This window comes from Peromyscus leucopus, chromosome 8b, assembly GCF_004664715.2.
Source record: "Peromyscus leucopus breed LL Stock chromosome 8b, UCI_PerLeu_2.1, whole genome shotgun sequence".
Lineage (NCBI taxonomy): Eukaryota > Metazoa > Chordata > Mammalia > Rodentia > Cricetidae > Peromyscus > Peromyscus leucopus.
The window spans coordinates 18,515,285-18,536,081 of NC_051086.1; the positions used below are offsets into that span (position 1 = coordinate 18,515,285).

The 20,797-nt window shown below is 40.9% G+C and overlaps 1 protein-coding gene across 1 annotated transcript; it reads right to left on the reverse strand.

The window, feature by feature from the left end:
* Nucleotides 1-352: 352 nt before the first annotated feature.
* Nucleotides 353-17,520, reverse strand: Ublcp1 (ubiquitin like domain containing CTD phosphatase 1). Its single transcript, XM_028864264.2, has 11 exons — nucleotides 17,445-17,520; nucleotides 14,353-14,550; nucleotides 13,461-13,552; nucleotides 13,034-13,119; nucleotides 12,840-12,955; nucleotides 11,374-11,472; nucleotides 9,197-9,234; nucleotides 8,630-8,728; nucleotides 5,957-6,073; nucleotides 3,039-3,166; nucleotides 353-1,412 (listed from the first exon to the last, which is right to left on the reverse strand). The coding sequence occupies exons 2-11, from the start codon at nucleotides 14,504-14,506 to the stop codon at nucleotides 1,385-1,387; spliced, it is 957 nt and encodes a 318-aa protein (XP_028720097.1). The 5' UTR covers nucleotides 14,507-14,550; nucleotides 17,445-17,520; the 3' UTR covers nucleotides 353-1,384.
* Between the last annotated feature and the right edge of the window lie 3,277 nt (nucleotides 17,521-20,797).

The following is a 20,797-nucleotide window of genomic DNA, read 5'->3' on the forward strand; positions in this document are numbered from 1 at the left end:
GAAAGCAAATTAAGTCATAGGTACACGCATACATAAATAAAAACTTTAAAAAAATTATAATGGCCCTTAATTAAAAATTTTTTAAAAACTTTTTAAAAATTATCAGACATAAAGAAAATTTTAATAAATTATTTTCATTAAGCATTCTCATCTAGTTATCTGCTAAAACCATTCTGAATGGAAAGTGATACACACACTTATTCTGCAGCTGGTCTCCAACTCTGACACTTCCTGCTTCTGCCTCTGAATGCCAGGATCACATTTAATTTTCAGAGGCCCTTGCCTGAACATGGTCAGTGATTTGACAAAGAGGAAAAACATATTTGAGACATTACAGAACAGATAACCAATATTTTAAGAAAAGATATTTATTATTTACACCACTGAAATAGTCCCATAAGAACAATGTACACCATGTTCATTTAAAAGGAGCAATTCCCTTCAAATACAAGAACTGTATAAAGCAATACTGTCAACACAAAACAGTGGCCACATTACATATTTGCAGGCTTAAGCATTGCAAGTAACAGGTCTTTTTAATCTCATGGCTAGATATGTTTGCTTCAACGGTGTTAGTAGTTAGCAATGACACACAGCTGGAGTAGGCAGAAATACTATCCATGCTTCAGAGTGGAGTTGGTGAATGTGCCTTTGTACTACTGCAGTAAGCTGTGCTCATGACTACGGTTTTAGGGAGAAGTGCTTCTACCTAGCCACCAAGAAGAAGCATACTCTTGTCCTGTAGTGTTCACTCAGTCCGCTTGTTGCCCTGCCACCTAAGGTACACAGACGTCCTCCATTCTAAAGAACACTGACAGCCCGCTTCCAGACCTTCCTGGGAAACTGCAGAACAGGAACTCTGTGACGAGGAAGAACAACTCTAGGGAGCTTTCAGCACAACAAACTTAGTATTTAAAAGCTTGTTTGGGCTTTTTGGTTTTGCTTTTGGTTTCAAGGGGGAAAGCACTATCTAGTTTCAATATAGGTTTGGTCTCAGACTCAGGCAGCTGATTACACAAGGAGACAAAAGCGTAAGATAAACTTGTTTCCAAAGTCACAAGATGACACTGGTGGCTATAATTTTCTCCACCTTTCATTTTCTTTCTGTTTTCCATTTTTTAGAGGGTTTAGAAAACACCTCAATAATCAATGCCAGAGAACATTTTCTCCAAGTGTAAATTAACATAGAGGGAAGAGAACTCTTTTTTTTTAGCACTTTGTTATGATCTTCAAAAAAATACAAAATTAAATTTACAAAGCATTGGAAGACCACAGCTAGGCAGCCTGGCATCTGCATCAGAGTCCAGCACAATCACGGTAATGCCTAGCGAAGAAACAATGTCCCTGGATCTCAAGGATCTTCGGCTGTGAGTATAACTGGTAACTACTGTCCTTGCTTCTTTGAGAGATACCTGCAAGGAATGGGATAAACACGTTAAAGCTGGATCAGACAAACTCCTGAAAACAACCTACCTCTCCTGCCAAAGGACTTATTTCAATAACGGGCCTTTCAAAATGAGTAGTTAGTAGCTACTAAAATCTGTTGAGTGCTCTGTGCCAAGGGCTGCTGTAAGCACATGTGTTGACTTTAACCTTCACAGCAGCCGCAGAATGAATTTCTGCTAGAACTTCCTTCTATTTCTCAGGTACAAAGGTTAATTTGTCAATTCAGGCTGCTCAGATTCAAATTTGCCTTTGGAAGTTGCAAACATTACTTACATACCGCCTTTTCCAGTGTTAAATACTATTGTAATTTCTAATTAACTTAGACTTCATCTAAACATCTTATTTTTTCCTGCATAAAAATAAGGTAGTAGAATAAAAGATACTAAAGGTGGCAGGGCATGCATACACATGCACACACAAAATGTTTTTAAGAAAGGACTGTGCTCAAGAGTGTAAAGGAGAGAGCTGGGGATGTAGCTCAGAGGCACAGTGGCCACACAACATACGTATGGCCCCAGATTCAATGCCCAGCACTACAAAAAGAAAAGACTACAAAGGTTTTACCAAGTGATCCACTGTTTCCTGATACTATTTAATAGGATCTGCTGCTAAATTAAAATTTCCAACCCTTTCTCACACTTAGAAACTACCATCATTAGCTATATGCCAAAGTAATGTAAAAGGCCAAAAGTGAATTTGAAGGAGCAAAGTGCCCAGCAGAGGTTTCCTTTGGTGTTTACACCAGGACCAGATCTTTTTAGATCTGATTTCAAGAAAGCCTTACTTGGAGGACACATAACCCTCCCATGTCTCCTGGTTTCCTGGCTGTAATCTTGATGTGACTGCAATCTGTATTGGACTTTTCCATCACTGTACTTAGAAAAAGAGTCTTCTGGAAGACTCTACACCAATATGGTAATCCTTAGAACGAAAAGTCATGAGCAACTGTTTTCTTTTCTTTTCTGCGCTATCCACTGAAGTTCCTTGCAGCTCTAAACAATGTCATGCTGACACAACTTAGAGCATGACACTAGTGGTCAACTCCTAGTCAGTCCCATGTGCTGCATATGTTTCTAAGCCCAGCTGCTGGGAGGCTGAGGCAGGAGGACCAAGAATTTGAAGCCCGCATAGGCTGCAGAGACCTTGCCTTAAAGAACCATGGTGAGAGGAGCAGGGAATTCAGAAAGTGGCCTGCTTCCAAAGCAACTCACCAGCCTCTCAAGTTCCTACTACTGCAATATTAAAGTCCTGAAGGAATGTGGGTTTATGAGTAAGTTAGGGGTTGGAAGAAATACATTTGAGGAAATGCCAATGGAAAAAAATGTTTTCCCACTTTATATAAAAAATTAAGAGCACAGCTGGACAGTGGTGGCACATGCCTTTAATTCCAGCATTCAGAAGGCTGAGGCAGACGAATCTCTGAGTTCGAGGCCAGCCTGGTCTACAAAGGGAGTTCCAGGACTGCCAGAGATACACACAGAAACCGTCTCGAAAACAAACAAACATAAAAAACCTTAAGGGTACAGTTTGGCATTGCCAAAATGTTTCCAGTCTTGGTGTAAAGAAACATTTAAACGATGGTTAGCACTTACCTTTCCCAGTACTTGTGATTCAGGTCCAGGAAGTCATCAAGCTTGGCTATCTCCTTGAGATACTGAGTGAGCTTCATGAGTTCTTTGTCTTTATCTCGATTCAGATGTGCTTTCATGAAAGGCCTTATCTGTCAAAAAAGGAACAAACCTCACAGTGTAGCAGGAAAATTAACCAAAAGCTTGGGCTACTTCATCATTTCAGTCTGGTACTGACGCTAAAATACCAATGCAAACGACTTTCCTAACTCCTGTTTACAGAAGTCTCGGGTACTGTTTATAAACTCTTCTGCCTAGTCTACCTTCAGCCCAAGGCGGACACCACAGCCTCCTCCTCCAGCACTGGGCTCTGCATGGCCACTCCTATCTTGCAGTCAGTGCTCTTCACATTTTATTTCCTTCTGTCATTGAGTGATTTCCCTACCTGACTGCATTTACACTACCTACTCTGTACAGAGTCAGCCCAGATAGGGGCTTGACCTGAGCACAGTGGGGTTCTCTCTACCGCAGCATCCTCTATGCCGTCTACACGTATCTCTGTATGCTGTGTGCCTGTGTGTTCCATGTACACATGCAGAAGCCAGAAAACACTTCCAGGAGCCAGTTCTCTCGCTCCAACATGTGCTTCCCGGGGATGGAACTGACATCATTATGCACTCCTATTCAGCTGAGATTATTACACATTAATGCCAGTTTTCTGCCACATTTTGCCATAACTATTTCACTTTCTCATTTATGTATAAAGTACAGTTTCCATAAAAAGGGCAGTCATGTTCTCCCAAATTGTAAGGTTGATATATTTTATAATATTAATACTTCACTTAACTCGGGAGGCAGAGGCAGGCGGATATTTGTGTGAGTTTGAGGCCAGCCTGGTCTACAGAGCGAGATCCAGGAAAGGCGCAAAGCTACACAGAGAAACCTTGTCTCGAAAAACCAAAAAACAAACAAACAAACAAACAAAAAACCACACTTCACTTAAAAAGCATTACTTCAAACTATAAAAGTCGGGAAAACAGAATTGAGAGACTGAATCTTGACTTACACAGTGAGAGAATGAATTATGAGTTATTTTTACAGTTTGTTCAACCATTAGTTTGATATAGGCTTCTGTATTACTTCCCTAATAGTTTTGTCTTTTCTTCAGATCACCTCAGGTATGTTTATACAATGCAAGACAGCCTTTCACATTTCAAAATTAATTAAAATTAACTTTACATAAAATACATATTTGGAATTTGTTTCAGAATAAAGACAGGGTACAGAGTGCACACACTTGCTTCTCTCCCAAGGCAACAGGCTAAATCTGTGCTAAAATCTGGGCTTGTATCAACATTCTGACACCTGCACTACACTCAGTTTATGTGCACTAAAATCAAGTCAACTCAAAACTTTATAAAAGCCTTAAGGATCTACTTTCTACAAGTTCCTACCCCTTGTCCTTATCAAGAACCTAGCTGGCTAAGACGTTCAGGACAGAGAAAGAACCTCTTAGCAACAGGATTTCCACTTCACATGGAAACATGCTCACTATTGTCATGGAGAACTTCTGTTTTCATACTTTACAGATGTGTTAGCAGCCATGGGCATCAGAAGCAGTTGAGCCTCAATGTTTTCTGCTGCCAGCATGAGATGCCTCTGAGGTTCCTACACAGATTTCATGTGACTCATGCTAAGATTATCACTGACTCAGAACCAAGTCACACAGACTCCGTCCAAATTCTGTCAAACACCCATTATATACATGATTTTGAGTAAGTCTTGACTTTTCATCCTAGAATTAAGAAAGGGTACAAGATACATGTGGCTCCTTCTATCTCTGGTGCTTGATAATTCTAAGATCTGCATTAGACTTATAAGAATCACAAAACCCGCCAGACAGTGGTGGCACACACCTTTAATCCCAGCACTCAGGAGGCAGAGCTAGGTGGATCTCTGTGAGTTCGAGGCCAGTCTGGTCTACAGAGTGGGATCCAGGACAGGCACCAAAACTACACAGAGAAACCCTGTCTCGAAAAAACAAAACAAAACAAAACAAAACAAACAAAAAAATCACAAAACCCTTATTAGTTTCAATTTAAAAGGAAAAAAAGAAAGGGTGCTACTAGAGGCAGCTGGCCAGAACATCAGGTTGCTCCCACAGAGCCAGCTAAAACTAAATATGCAAGTGGGCTGGCTAACCAAAGAGACAATGCAAAAGGCAACATTCATTTTCACTTGAACTTCCCATAATGCTCAAACTCCTCTTGCTGTGACCATAAGAATACAAGCACAGGGGCGGGACATATTGCTCAGTAGTTAAGAGCACTAGCTACTCTTGCAGAAGACCTATGTTTGGCGTCCAGCACCCACAAGGTTGCTCACAACCAACTGTAACCCAGTTCAGTGATCTGACACTGTCTTCTGGAATCTGTGGGTACTAGGTACACAAGTGACAAGCATATATTCATTCTAGCAAACAGTCCATACAACACACACACACACACACAAAGTAAATTGATAAATTGTGGGTGAGGTGGTGTGTGTGTGTGTGTGTGTGTGTGTGTGTGTGTGTGTGTGTGTTAAGTGATACAGTCATGTATCACTTAACATTTCCTTTCCTGAGATACATGAAATGGATTTCACCAATGTTTGAACATCACAGAATACACTCTATCTTACTGCATACCTAAGCCCAATGGGAAAGGCTACTGCTCCCCAGCCACAAAACCACAGCATATTACTGTACTAAATACTGTAGGCAAGTGTAACAATGTTTAAGTATTTACACAAAGACAGGGCACAGTAAAAATATTAGGCAATAGGAAATTTTCTGCTCTGTTATCTTATAAGGCCCATACATCATTAACTGAAATGATCCAAAACTCCATGACACTCCACACTCAGTTTACATTAGCCTAAAGCAAGTAAAACTGTCTTACCTTCAGTCCGTTCTGTGGATTCATTAGAAAATTTCTTCCTATGTCATCAAACATAATGGTGTTTTTTTTGCTGTAGAACTCAGAAAACTTTCCCCAAATGACTCCAAGAGGCTTCACCTTAAAATAAAGGTTTATATTTAACTCAGTATATATTAACAGCTCACCCCACCCTAAGGGTAGAGCCAGCTCCTTCCTGTCTGCAGGGCTGCACTGGCTGACCATCAGGCTTGTTCAACAGCTTGTGCATGTATAACTCACCTAACCCTACCATAACACTTTACACAATTTTCCCATGAAGATTCTAGGGCAAAAAAACGTAGGTATTTCTAAGGGACATCTTAGTGAGGAAAACTAAACTGGGCTCTTTCAATTAATAATTTAGGTATCTTACTACAAATATACATAATGGGTTTTTTGTGATGTTTCTTTGTTTTTGCCACGTCAGAGCCTTACTCTGCAACTCAGGGGAGCCTTGAACTCCTATTTCTCCAGTCTCAGCCTCCTAAGTTCTGGAACAGAGGTGGATATCACTGTGCCCAGGAGATTTTGTCTTGAAACCACTGGCACTGGTGCCCGATTTCTAGCACATGTGATCCACAAAGTGCAAAGACACCAGAATTTAATTACTGGTTTTGTTTCAGAATTCCTAATCCAGGACTACCAAAGAACAAAACTCTATACAGACCTATCTGCAACACTCACATAGTTTATAAAAGTCTCACAAAACCCGAAACTGACAATGCTTCTCTTCAGAAGAGTCACAGTCACCAGCTCTGCATGAGGTAACAATGATGCTTATCTTCAGAAGAGTCACAATCACCAGCTCAGCATGAGTTGGAGGAATGGCTTCCTAGAGCAGTGGTTCCCAACCTTCCTGACACTGCCACCCTTTATACAGGCTCTCATGTTGTGGGGACACCAACATAAAATTATTTTCATTGCTACTTCTTAACTGTAATTTTGCTACTGTTATGAACCATAATGTAAATGTCTGTGTTCTCTGATGGTCTTAGGTGACCCGTGAAAGGGTCGTTTAATACCCCACAGGGCTGCAACCCACAGGTTGAGATCCATTGTTCTAGGAGGAAGAGTTCACCAACTATGAACCTTTTATTTTGGAAAATAAACATGAATGAACAAAACATTCAGAAAATGCCATAAATACATCAATTTTTAAAAAGCAGATTCTTCTAAGTTAGTGACAGGAATTCCACTCAGTTGTGTGAGATAAACAGGCAGCAAGGAGCAAAATGCTTGAGGAGTGCCTTGGGTCCTCCTCAGCTTAACATGAAGATGACATTTTCCTCCTTAGGAATACTACATTATTTCTACTATTTGTTTATTCCTGAAACAAAACTGCCCAATTCTAGAGCCAAGAATACAGGAACTAACACAGTAACCCAGACTCTAAGGGTTTGTAGGGAACTTGTCTCAGGTTTGATGAGGAGCTTGTTCAGACACCAGGACATCTACATCCTACATCTTAAGTCTAACACACCGTGTTCTCCCAAACATGGACTACTTCTTTAAAATTAGTATACTAATATTCCTGACCACAGAATAATCTGGAACATAGGAAAGCACAAAGGAAATTTTCAAACCATGTGTCAATATGATAGGTAACAACTAGACAGTCTGAATCACTCACCTCCAGGATTGGTTTTTGTTTTTTAAATAAAAAACAGCCTCAGAAAGTTCACTGCGAAGTTAAGGGGAATCCTACAGTACACGAAGGCTAAGAACCATTCTCACTGGCCTGCAAACTTCATTAAGACTGCTTTACGTGAAGTCCTTAACCATTCTGCTACATCCAAGGAGGAAGTGGACTGCGCCATCCCCGGCTCTCCACGCCTAACCACCGGCAGCTGGCTGTCCTTTGATGTCCCACAGCTGCAGCCCTGCTGTGCTTCGTGTTTCCTGAGCTCTCTAACACTTGGACCGTAGAAGGCAAGCACCAGGTCGTATTTCCTGGTGTGTGCAATAGTTCTTGCACTGAGCAAGTCCTCATGCACTTAGGTCACTGTTTACACTTTACCACCGGCTCTCTTCATTGCTATTACATGTTTTGAAAAGGCACGGACATCTCCCTCATCTTTATTACTGTGTCTGTTGTAAGGCCTGGAGAGCAGTCACTTGAGGAAACCATGTCAAAATTCCTCCTTTTTAAAGCCCAGTCCTCTTCCTGAGGTCCTGCTGCTATTTTCTATAATCCATCAGCTTCTTCTAGAGGAGGGTGAGTACACTTTGGTTTCTTTCCAGCATACTTCTTGACAATATTCAGTTTTTCTCTTCCACCTTGTCCAGCAGTACTTCACCACCATCATCACAGCCAGCCTCGACACAGTTCCTTTCTAGATAGCCCTTCAATAGCCTTACTTGCATCATTTTAACTTATTTAAGCTTTTAAAAATTCATTTATTTTATTTTTTTTGAAACAGGGTCCTATTATGTAGCCCTCACTGGCCTGGAATCAGGCTTGGCCTTGAACTCAGAAAGATCTACCTGTCTCCTGAGTGTTGTAAATCTTTAAAATACAAAGTCTTTGTCAAAACTCAACTGTCACTTGACTATCTGTTCAGATGAAATTCTAAATTCTTTCTAGTTTTTTTTTCTTTTCTGTCAGTTTAAATACAAGAAGTTCATCATTTTAACAAAAGTAACAGGAGTTCTTACATCAATGAGCCCTCTCCTTGGAGTGTGCACAGTTATCATAGCAGCACTGTCCAGCATGAAGGTGATCTTATAATTGGCATTCGTGCTCACTCCCAGTTCCTGGAACACAAATGTTCAGGAGGTTAAAATACAAGTGTGAAAAACCCCAGGCTTTCTGAACATTCTATCTGCAACGTCTCAAAATGCTAGTTTTCTACAGCAATGGTGGGACACAACTGGAAAGTGTTTTGCTGTGCTGTGCCAGTGACTAACCAGAAGTGGATTCATTCCTAACTGCCCATTTGAGAATGAACCACCTCATCAGTATCACACACCAGAGCAAAGGGCAAAGCAAACATTGCTGGAGTATAAGGAAGGTAAAAAGGGGCTTAGCTTTTCCTTGGAACCAGCTTAGGCATTCAGATCAACCCATCATTAAGCAGGCTCGCACATACCTCTACTCCCAACACTGGCAATCTGTAGCTACTAAAAGACAGCCAGTAAAAATGAAATTATTCAGTTCTAGAATCTTTGATCTATCAAATGTGATTTCAAAACATTGTGAAATGGCTTGTTTCTAACACTTACTTTCATTTTAGCTTCAATCCACTTCATATTTGTTGCAGCTAAAACATGAGGAATAATACAATACATATGAAAAGTTTGAGTTTCATTTTTTTAAATTTCTTCTGAATAAATAAGCTTTTTAAGCAAGACCACAACTTTAAAAACATCATAAATAATGGTCCCTAATAAACCTACTTTAGTGTGTCTTCTAATAATAGTACTTAACCCACTTTTATTCGATATAACAGAGGTGACTGTGATAAACTAAACCCCAAACTCCTTTTAAAGCAGCCCTGTCGAGATTCTTCATTCATTCCAAATTAAGTCTGAGATGTGCAGATCTCAACATTCTCTGGCAGTGGATCCAGGCCATGCATGAGCACACATGGTGCCAGTATAAACACACTAATGGTGTGTGTCAAATGTCTATGTGGAAGACTAGCTGGACTTTGTCAGGCTTAGCAGACTAAGTTCATTAAACCTAGCACCTTTTTTTTTGTTTGTTTGTTTTTCGAGACAGGGTTCCTCTGTAGCTTTGGAGCCTGACCTGGAACTCGCTCTATAGACCAGGCTGGTCTCGAACTCATAGAGATCCACCACCTGTCTCTGCCTGGGATTAAAGGCATGCACCACCACTGCCCGGGAAACCCACCACCTTAAAAACAAACCTGAGACAAATGAGTGAAATCCCCTAGGTTACATTATATGTCTGCACCAAAAGACATTAGCCGACGCAATCACTGACACAAAATTCAATCCTCATCTTTACATGCTCTTCCTGGTTTCAACTTATACTTTACATGCAGAATTGGTCCATAAAACTAGAAGTTTAGAGTGTCGTATTTACAATGAAACAATCGTAAGAAAAAAGTTAACTAAGTACCTGTTCTGTACATGTAATTTCCAGAAGAAAAACAAGAAGACACACAGAGTGAAACAGTCGTTCACTGTTAAGGTATGATCGTATGTTAGCGTTGGTGCTAGTTACTAAACTGGTACATCTATTCTTATCTCAACCTAAAATATACGTCAAGTTACTACTTCTAGGTGAAGAAAGGAAGGTTCATAGAGATTGAATGACCTGCCTGATTTCACAAAGAACACAATATCCTAGTGTATTTAGCTCTAAATAAGTATCCCTTTTCAACTTACAACCATAAAATAATTTACTAATAACTTATTTTAAATATGTAACTCTAAAGGTTCTCTAAATGTTTAGTTAGAACTTAGTAACATTTAGAGGATTTTTCTTTCCTCTGATGTCATGTCAGAGGTGCTGAACGAAAACTTTGCTTCAGTGAGCTCTCTTCTCCCAAGCTGAACACTGCAGTGACCATACTTGCACCATGTTCAGTGTCAGTGAACAAGGGATACACTGTGAATCAGAAGCAAAGTACAAAGGAAGCTTACAGACTGCAACCAACTCTCTGGCTTCTCATCAAATACCTACTACAATTACATGGCAAACCTTTATACTTGAGGGGATCTTACTCCATTCATGGTAACTCTCTGTTAGGAAATTGCCAAGAAGTAACTTCAAATGTCCGCAAGGGAGATGGAAGGACAATCAATGCATTGCCTCACTTATCAAGAAAAGGGGAGACAAATGTCAGGCGAACTCAAAGCGTGACCTTACTGAGACAGCAAGTTTCTACTCTGCAGCAAAGTCATAATCTATCACAGGTCTACACGGCCGTCGAAGGCCACAGACCTCAGCATCAGGAGCACTGCTTCTGACATGTGTTAATTTTTCCTTAAGCAACTCACACTGTTATTTCTGTCCAGTTACATTGCTAAGATTTTTTTTTTTTAAAGGCTGTCTCCAAATATCTATCCAAAATCTAGAGTGAGGAAAAAAGGGAGCGGTATTATGGATTAAGGGTTGGAGATATAGCTCAGTGGCAGAGTGTGCCTCTAGCCCGCACAAGGTCCCTACTTCAGTTCCCAGCACTGCAAAAACCAATAAATAAGAACTTTTATTCTAACACTGTGGTCTATTCTTGTCCTATATTCAACTATCTTCTTACTATTAAGAAAATACACATGTACTTCATATAATGACGTTAAGAAAGTCAAACATCATTTTAGAAATGCTTTCACATTTAAACAGGTCTTTTTAAGTCATGCTTTGTACAGTAGAATAATATAAATAACAACCTTATTTCCATGGAAATCTGATTTAAAAAAAGTAAGCTTACACCAAATAACAATGTCATAATCTTCATATGCAGATGTTAGAAATTCATGAAGATATGGTCTCATTAACTCTACCCCAGTCTCTGCACAAGACCTATGATCTAAAAGAAAATGGATCATAAAAACAATTATTAGTTTATTATCAGGGACAAGTACTGGGTAGAATGAAGCCATTATAAAAAGCAACCAACTGCAAACAGCTTGAGACTGAAGGACACTGAGGATGAGCGGATGTTCTGCAAAGCACAGCATTTAATGTCCTTGAACTGCAGTTTCAGTGGATCAATTCTGTGTAACATGCAAAGAGCAACACTAAAAATTCAGGCTTACATGGACCACTGTATACTTTTTTCTCATCTAGTTTGAATATTATTCACAATAATGAAGAGTAAATAAGGCCCCAATACTCACATATACTCATCATTCTGAGAAAAATCAACTTCACTGTACAAGTACAATTAGTTCATTAATTCTTCAGCAAAGTATACATTAAGTTATAACACATTCATCGTTTAGGATTACAAGCAAGAAAACTTTACTAGCAGAAAGTATTTATTTATTGCCAATACTAGAAGATGAAATGAATGTCTTCATTTTTCAATTGACGTGACTAATTTTAAATTTAAGAAAGGTGCCTGAATATATTTATTCAGAAAACAAGGGTAAAATATAAAACACTATTTTTAAAATAGTCCTCATAAAAGTGTCAATCAGGGTTGAGTTGGTTAAATTATGACACATTCACATCCTATGCCCCCACAAATAACTTACATTCCATGCTCCTACAAATATTTTTAGGTATGTTGCTTGGTTGGGGTTTCTATTGCTGTGATAAACCACTCTGACCAAAAAGCTTTTCTGGCTCTCAGGTCACAGTCCGATACGCAGAGAAGTCAGGGCAGGGACTCAAGGCAGGAAGTGAGGCAGAAGCCATGGAAGACCACATACTGCCTTGCTCCCGTGGCTTATTCAGCCTGCCTGTTATAGCACCCAGGACCACCAGCCCAGGGGAGGCACCACTCACAGTAAACCAGGCCCTTCCACATCAATCATCCATCAAGAAAATGCACCAACCACAGGGCTGCCTACAGGCCAGCTGTTGTATGGAGGCATTTTTTTTTTTTAATTAAGATTCCTTTCTCCCAGATAATCCTGGCTTGAGTCAAGTTGGCATAAACTAGCCAGCACAATATATATTTAATTCATAGCAAATAACAACAACAAAATAAAGGAGATACACAGAAACACTACAAAAAAAAATCAAAACATTAAAAGTGGTCACCTTTGGTTCTCAAAATTATAGGTAATGCCTTCATTTGCTTATCTGTATTTCCTAAATGAATGATTTATTTTTGTAACAATAAAAGCTTTCAAGTACTTCATATTAAACACGGAGTTGCTGGGTGGGAGAGGGGTGAGTGGAAACTGTTACAAGTCAAAGACCAGCAGAGTACCTTAACAGACTCACCAAATAATGTATAATCGACATCCAGCACCAGAAGCTTCTTCCCTTCCCTGGGAGGGTTCAGTACTTCCACTTTATACTCCTTGACTCTGCGAGAGATCTTCAGTAAGTTTTCTTCCCTAATAGAAAAGGTGAGATCAGATGAAAATCCCCTCTCTTCTCACATGACAACATCTTTAAAGGCCAAGAACACTTACCTATTTTCTACTTCAACTATTTCATCCTCAATGTCAAAGTCGTTGATGACATCATCATTGTCAGGCGGAGGACATAAGACATCTTCCTATTAAGACAGGAAAGTGGTGTTTCATCATAACAAACACATGTGGGCAATCTGAGCTCAAACACACACCATGGGAAAAGCTCCCCTGTTAATTACTGTCCCCTGGGCATATCTGACATTTTAAATTTTACTACATAGGCTACATTATACTTACAACTAACTCTATACTAAAAAGGTCCCCATTACTTGGCTCTGCTGAGTTAACACCACATTCATCGTGCAGTTATTTTTCACTGATCATTAGACTGAAAGTTTTACCACAATTAAAACTATGCTATAACAGTACAGTGTGTATCATAACACCTTCAAAGGGACATATGGTAACAAAAGTAAACATTTACCAAGCTCTCCTCACGAGTTCCCATCATCATGATTTTAGTATTTGGTTTCAGTTTGAGAGCTCCAAGCTTAACATCATTTTCTGCAGGTTTGCCTACAATACAAGCAAATGACTGTTTTCTCACTAAAGTTCAGGTGCTGGTTCCACTCTCCCATCAAATAACAGCCAAACATCAACAGCTCTGGTAGTCTGGGAGTTCTTTTGTTTCTTTCTTACAGAAAAAGGGTTGTCCCCCTGAGTCCCATCTGGCCTGGCCTGGTAGTGGACTACCCAAGCAAAACCAACTCATGCTCAAAAGAAAAATGGCACTGCTCTACAAGTCTTAAAGCCCAAGACTAAATGACAAATTCCCTATTACTTCAAACTCACCTATCAATGACATAAGAGATACAAGTAAGCTAAAAAGGAACAGTGCCAATAAACTAAGTATAATCTCCACTTCTGAAACGAGGCAATTTGAGAAGAAAACAAGGCCCAAGAAATAATGAAAGGTACATCACAGATGCCAGCAATAAATGACTCTCGCCTGGGATTTCTATGTCAAAGCCTTAACAAGTAAATACCAACTGTCAGGGGAACAAAGTCATCCAAACAGTAGTGGTATTTTCAAGTAACTGTTCGTTATTCTTATTTTTATCACTGAAAGAAGTTTAAGAGACTCAAAAAAAAAAAAAAAAAAAAAGGCACACCTTTAATCCCAGCACTCGGGAGGCAGAGGCAGGCAGACCTTTGTGAGTTCGAGGCTGGCCTGGTCTACAGAGCGAGATCCAGGAAAGGTGCAAAGCTACACAGAGAAACTCCATCTCGAAAAACCAAAAAACAAAACCAACCCATAATAGCAAATATGAAAACCCATAACCACCAGTGGAGAAACGCTGAAGTGGGGAGATCACCTTTAACTTTGAGCCCCAGTAATTTCTGGCGCTCTGGGAGCACTCCCGTAAGAGTCTTGAGGAACTGCTTGAGATCCAGTACAGTATCATCTTCTGAAAGCGTGGTCACTGAATACTCCTGCCCACCCCATTTCACAATGATGGGGAGTGCCATTCTTCAAGCATATGAAGTGGTAGCTTTCTGTCAGAACAAAACACCTAGGAGACAGGCACATGCAAATGGAAGAAATTAAAATTGACAGATAAAAATAGTAAGTGCTTGCAGCCTGAACTCTACTGTACAGCCTAACGGTAGAGATGAGTGTGCCTCCTCAGAAAGCTACTCCCAGAATCCCACAAGTTACAATTTTCTTACTTGTTTTGGCTTAGAGTTAGTATTTCCTACACTCTTTCAGATTCTTCCTCTTGTTCAACTAGAGAAGAATCATGAGCTGCCTACCCATCCTGCTTTGTTTGGCTGGGTTTATGCAGAAGAGGCAAGCCCCTCCACAACAGATATCTATATTTATTCAATGTTAGAGAGGCATTCATTGGAGAGCACTGAACCCAGAACAAATCACCTCAGACCCTAGATTTCCCACTTCCTATTTGACTCCTGCAGTTATCTTGCTTAGCACATACCTTTCCTTATCTGGAGAACAGAGGAATACTATTTGCATCTTAGGGTTCTTATGATGATTAAATCAGTTAACATTTCTAACTCGCACAGGTCCTGGTAAGCACTATGTAAGTCTTAGTTACATAAATTTAAAGCCAAAAGTTTATTATTTCAGGCAGCCCTAGGTAATATACCATTATGTGTTTTATATTTTATGAATTGACCAGATGTACACAGATCGTCTCATCTAATGAAAGTGTCTGATAAAAATATTCCCTCTTTCCATTAAGGAAATAGTTACATACTCTACCCATGAGCATCTAATTGGTGTGAGTTTTGACTAAATCTCTACACATTCTATACACATTATATCAAAACTGTCTATGTCAAAGTGGATCTACAGGAGTTAAACATCAAATTTCAGTTAAAACAAACCTGCTCATATAGATACAACCACAAAAATGTTACATGGCAGCTATTCTCTCCAACTTTATAAATGCAGATCTCTTGTCCCATAAAGCTTTCAACATTTATAAACTTATTTCCTTCATAGGTCAGAGAATGGAGTTTCCTAATCTCAGAATATTGGCATTTTGCAAAGCTTTCACATACATGATGAAGCATTTGATTTCACTATTCATGCAATCATCACCAACTGCTAGAAAAGGTAAAATTTAAGTGACAATCTGCAAAAACCAGCCGGGCGGTGGTGGTGCACGCCTTTAATCCCAGCACTCAGGAGGCAGAGGCACGCAGATCTCTGTGAGTTTGAGGCTAGCCTGGTCTATAAAGCAAGTTCCAGGAAAGGCGCAAAGCTACACAGAGAAACCCTGTCTTGAAAAACCAAAAAAAAATCTGCAAAAACCAAACTTGGAAAGTCTGTCATTGTGCTCATGATAAACTATTAACAAATCCCTACTCACACTGGCTTTATGTGTTTCCCTTTATAATCACATTTACATTTACTCGTACGTTAATAATGTAAATTTGTAGCAAGCCTACTAATTGGGACAATAAATGCCACTTTAGGCAGAATATACCCCCAAAAGTGTTATGACCATGAATAAAAAGGCATGTGGGTCAAACTGAAATAGTTACACGTTATTTTTCTGTACTGCACAGAAATGGGAATGACTGTTCCTAAGAGTTAGGAAGGCATCTAGCGCTGATTTGTGCTGTGATGGGCAGAACAGAGCTTCAAGACCCTGAGAGTGTTCTGGACTAGCAGTTCCCAACCAAGGGCACGGACCTAACTGTAAAAGACTTCTTGGAAGTGCCATCAGAAGTAAAGGAAAGGGACCAAATAATGAACATTTTAACCAGTCTTATTCTTCCATCTCAGAAGCATGGAAGCATGCTGACATCTGAGCATGCCGTTCCTCTAGGCTCTTCCAAGTTACCTGCTTTAGAAAAAAATCTGTCGATGGCATTGGCTCCATATGTTTAACAAAACAGAGCAATACTTCATAGAGAACTTCTCCCACAAATCCTTAAAACTTTTTAATTTTTTAATCTTATTTCAATCACTACTGAGACTCGAGCAGGACATAAAAGCACGAACATTTTTTACTTTTTTCTTATACAATTCTAATAGTTTATTACATAAGTTCCCCCCCAAATGGGGGTGGGTGATGGCAATCAAACTCAGAAGCACAATTTTATGAAATATGTAAAGAACATACTTTTGAATTTCAATTGGAGTTCTGCCTAACATCCTGTGTTGGCTTTGCCTAGTCAATTCTTACCTCTGGCCCTCAGCCTGCTAAACCCTAAGATGAGTCAATTCGAAATTCCATGTTTTGACAAGCTATAACACCTGAAAGCGCTATATAAGGTGCAAGGAGCTACATGAACTTCAGAGATGAGAGAAGAGCATGCTAAGCATCGTGATTATCTCAATTTATCTTCGCAATCCTGAGCTAACAACTGACCTCACTGCACAGATTAGAAACCTGCAAAGTCAGTCACAGCGACTCGCCCAGCACCGCATAACTAAAAGCAGCTTAAAGGCGGCAATTTCAAAAGTAACAGTGTGAACTTTTCATTAAGCCTGGCAAAAGTGAGTGTGCGGTGGTGGCCTCCGGGCCCGGGAACCAGCCAGCAGCAGCCCCGCAGGGTGTAGCTGGGACTGGCCCGGGAGAGCATCCCAAGGTAGGCAGAGACCCAGACACGAGCCGCCTGGGATGCCTTCAACAACCACCTTGAGGGGAGGGCGAGACAGACTCCGCAAGAGGGAGAAAAAGGGTCTGGGGGACGCAGAACATTCTAGGATGTGGGAAGCCTTGGGATCAGGTGAGAAGGCCGGATAAGGCGGCGGCCACGACCCGCAGCGCGCCGGGACAGGGGCCTCTGGGTGCCGGGCGGGACAGCCGCGGTTCCAGCCCGCGCGGCCCGCAGCGCAACAAACCACGAGGCGCATGCAGTTCAGTGGCATCCCCCAGCCGCAGCGTCGCCTTCACGGGCAGGCGTGCCGGCGAATCCCGCGCCCCCTCACCTGGAGCGCGGCGGAACCAGCCACAGCGGACGCAAAAGCCGGCCGCAGCGGAACCTAAGGAGACCGGAAGTAAGGGGCGGGGCCGGAACCGGCGAGCGGACCGGAAGTGTGTGGTTGGAACCGGAAATGTGCTGTAGGGGGATATGGCAACAGTGTGGTTTCTCTTCAAATGCCGAGCTCGGGGAGCAGCGGCCAAGCTCTCTCCACGGAGTGACGAGAAAGCCGAGTCTTTTCCAGACTGTGACCTCTGTAAAAGGGACCCCCGGTTCCCGGGTGGCCCTCGGCCATTCTGCGCATGCTCCGAGTCCGCGGTGGGCTCTTCGGCCTCATGACGTATTCTTTTTCGCCAAACCCGAGCTGTGTGGCGCGTGGGTCGCTGACGGTTCGGTTCGTGCAGAGGTGTCTGGTACTCACGCGTCTGTGGGCCGTGCGACGGTGTATGTACCGAAGGAAGACGAGCAGGAGACCCTTGAGGACTGAGGACGAGACCTCTATTAGACGCAAGGAGCCAGTCATAACAATTTCGGGGCCTTCGGATGTTACCCGCTCGGGAGGAAAACAGTGTCTGGAAAGAGGAAGGGCAGGCCAGAGTGACCCAGACACTCAAGGAGCAAATGTCAGTGTTCCAGACACAGACACCTGTGGTCCAGATTGGTGCATTGTCTCAGAACCCCGCCCACTCATAACTGCTTTGCCTCTTCCTTAAATGAAAGAAAAGCTGATTCCCTTTACAAAAGACATGTTCTCCGAGTTCAAAAACACGGAGAGACCAGACTCGATTTAAATTATAATTAGCCGAATGTTTATTTTTAAGCTGCTGCTGTCCTTAGTTCCCGTGAGCTAAAAGGGAACTTTAAAAGCAGGTTAGAATAACTTCATTCCTGCGGAATGTACAGCTCTATGAGGAACTGCCTCACTCCCCGTGGACCTAACGATAAGCAGAGTTGACAGAAACCAGAGCAAGCGGTTAATCATTTCATAGCAGTTTTACAAGTCTGGGAGGGGGCAAGGAGTCAGGGTTGCTAGGAGCCTATCTTCTAGGAATTTAGAATGAGTGCCTCCCTTAAAAGACTGTTTTCCTTAGCCTCCACATACAAAGTAGTCTGAGGACCCGCAGGTGGCTCATGCGTGTAATCCCAGTATTTGGGAGGGTGAGGCAATAGTTTAGTCTGAAAATTTAAAGCCAGCCTGGGCATAGAAAATTCTAGTTCCAGCCCTGGGGTACGAAATGAAACTGCTTCAGACAGAGAAACCTCAACAGGGGAGAAGCCTCAACAGAGCAGAACCCTTCTGGTCCATTCAAGAACTTCCCAGTATCACCTGTTAAACAAACAACAAGAACAAAACAACAACAACCAAAAAAAAAAAAAAAAAAACCTTAAAAAATAAATTGAAGAATGTTTAAATCATTGGTACCTAGATTGGTATATACGACACTTTATAAAACTTCAATTTTGAAGTCCATCCCAGAGACCCACAAGGTAAAGCCAACTATCAAAAGTTGTCCTCTAACTTCATGTGCCATGTCACACACACCAAAATTAATGTAATCTTAAAATTATAAAAACATAAAACCAAAATGTTTTTTGAACCAGTTTCTTTAAAGGGGGCAGAGGGATTAAAAAATAATGCTGGTCCCATGTGTGTCTTTCCTTTTAATCAATAGAGATGTAATTTTTTTCATTGCTTGGACTTAGAAATAAAACAACTAAATTTTCTTGTCTCGGCAATTCTTTAAAAGTTTTTTTTTTTTATGTGTCTAAGCGATTTGCTTTTGTGTATGTATGCTCACCACACTCGTGCCTAGTAAGAAGAGGATTTCACATCCCCAAGAACTGGATTTAAGGACGGTGGTGACTTCTCAAATGAATGCTAGGAACCAAACCTGGATCTTCTGCAAGAGTCATGGCTCCAGTCCCATCTCAAGGGTTTTAACCCAACATCTCGTCCTTGCTTTGTTTACCCACTCTGTAGATGCTTGGCATGGCCTGGTGCTATTTTCACCACCACAAGTAGATGAGTTTGTTAATCAAGATGAACTAAAATACAAGAAAGCTACACTACCATTGCCATAGCAACACTTTGTAAAGAGGCTCTTGTTTTGATGTCAGAAAAACTCATGTTACAAGAGATCTAGTAACTTAGCTATTACCAGAATATAAATAATAGTAGTTAAGTGTTTAATGGTATTTCTCAAAAAGTATTGTAGCAGAACAGTTTTTGGGCAATCTAAAAGATTATTTCAATTCATCTTTTGCCTGTTTTCTTTCTTGTTTTTGCTGTTGTTGTTTGTTTGTTTTTCTGGAGGTGGGTATCAAACTCAGAACATTACATATGCTAAACAAGTGCCCTACCTCGGAACAACCCTTAGTTTGAGATAGGAGCTCCATGTGTGTAGCCCTGCTGGCCTGAAACTCTTCATTCTTTTGCCTTGGCCTTCCAAGTTCTTGGATTACAGACACACATCAATATGGCAGGCCATCCAAGTTTATTTCTATTTAACTAAACCTTCATGAAATAAAATAATAATAATAATAATAAAGTTAAGAAAAGAAATGGAGGGCCAGCCAGACAGCTCAGGGATCAAGGAGGCTGCCACCAATCCTGACAACCTGAATTTCATCCCTGTGTCCTATATGGTGGAGAGAACCAAACCCTGCAAGTCCTCTGACCTCCACTCCTGTGTGTGTGAGAGAGTTATGCCCTCACACACCACAAAATTAATAAATAAAAACACTTTTTTAAAACACTTGCTGTGGCCGGGCGGTGGTGGCGCACGCCTTTAATCCCAGCACTCGGGAGGCAGAGCCAGGCGGATCTCTGTGAGTTCGAGGCCAGCCTGGGCTACCAAGTGAGCTCCAGGAAAGGCGCAAAGCTACGCGGAGAAACCCTGTCTCGAAAAAACAAAAAACAAAACAAAAAAAAAAAAAAAAAAAAAAAACACTTGCTGTGGATTGAAATACATTATTATTCCTTTATTGTAATAAAGGAATTGAATTCTTGGTGACCAGGAATGACTGCAGAATAGACCCAGAAAAAGGGCTCACAGCAGCTTATAACAGCCAAGAAGAGAGACTATCAGTTATCACTCCCTGGAGCCTTCCTAACACAGAGAATAAGTGATTCTTGGCCTCTCCTAACACAGAGTAAAGTGATTCTTGTTCCCTCCTAGTGTCTTTGCAGTAATAAAAGGTCTGTAGAAGTCCTGGTAGATGGTGGGCTTCCAGGTCTAAAAGACTTAAAAGAAATAGCCAATTTAACAAAATTAGATGCTAAGTTGTAGATATCACTATCACTATGGCCATAATTATTTTGGAAGACCAAAGAACATTTCCTAAATCCAATATCATTGC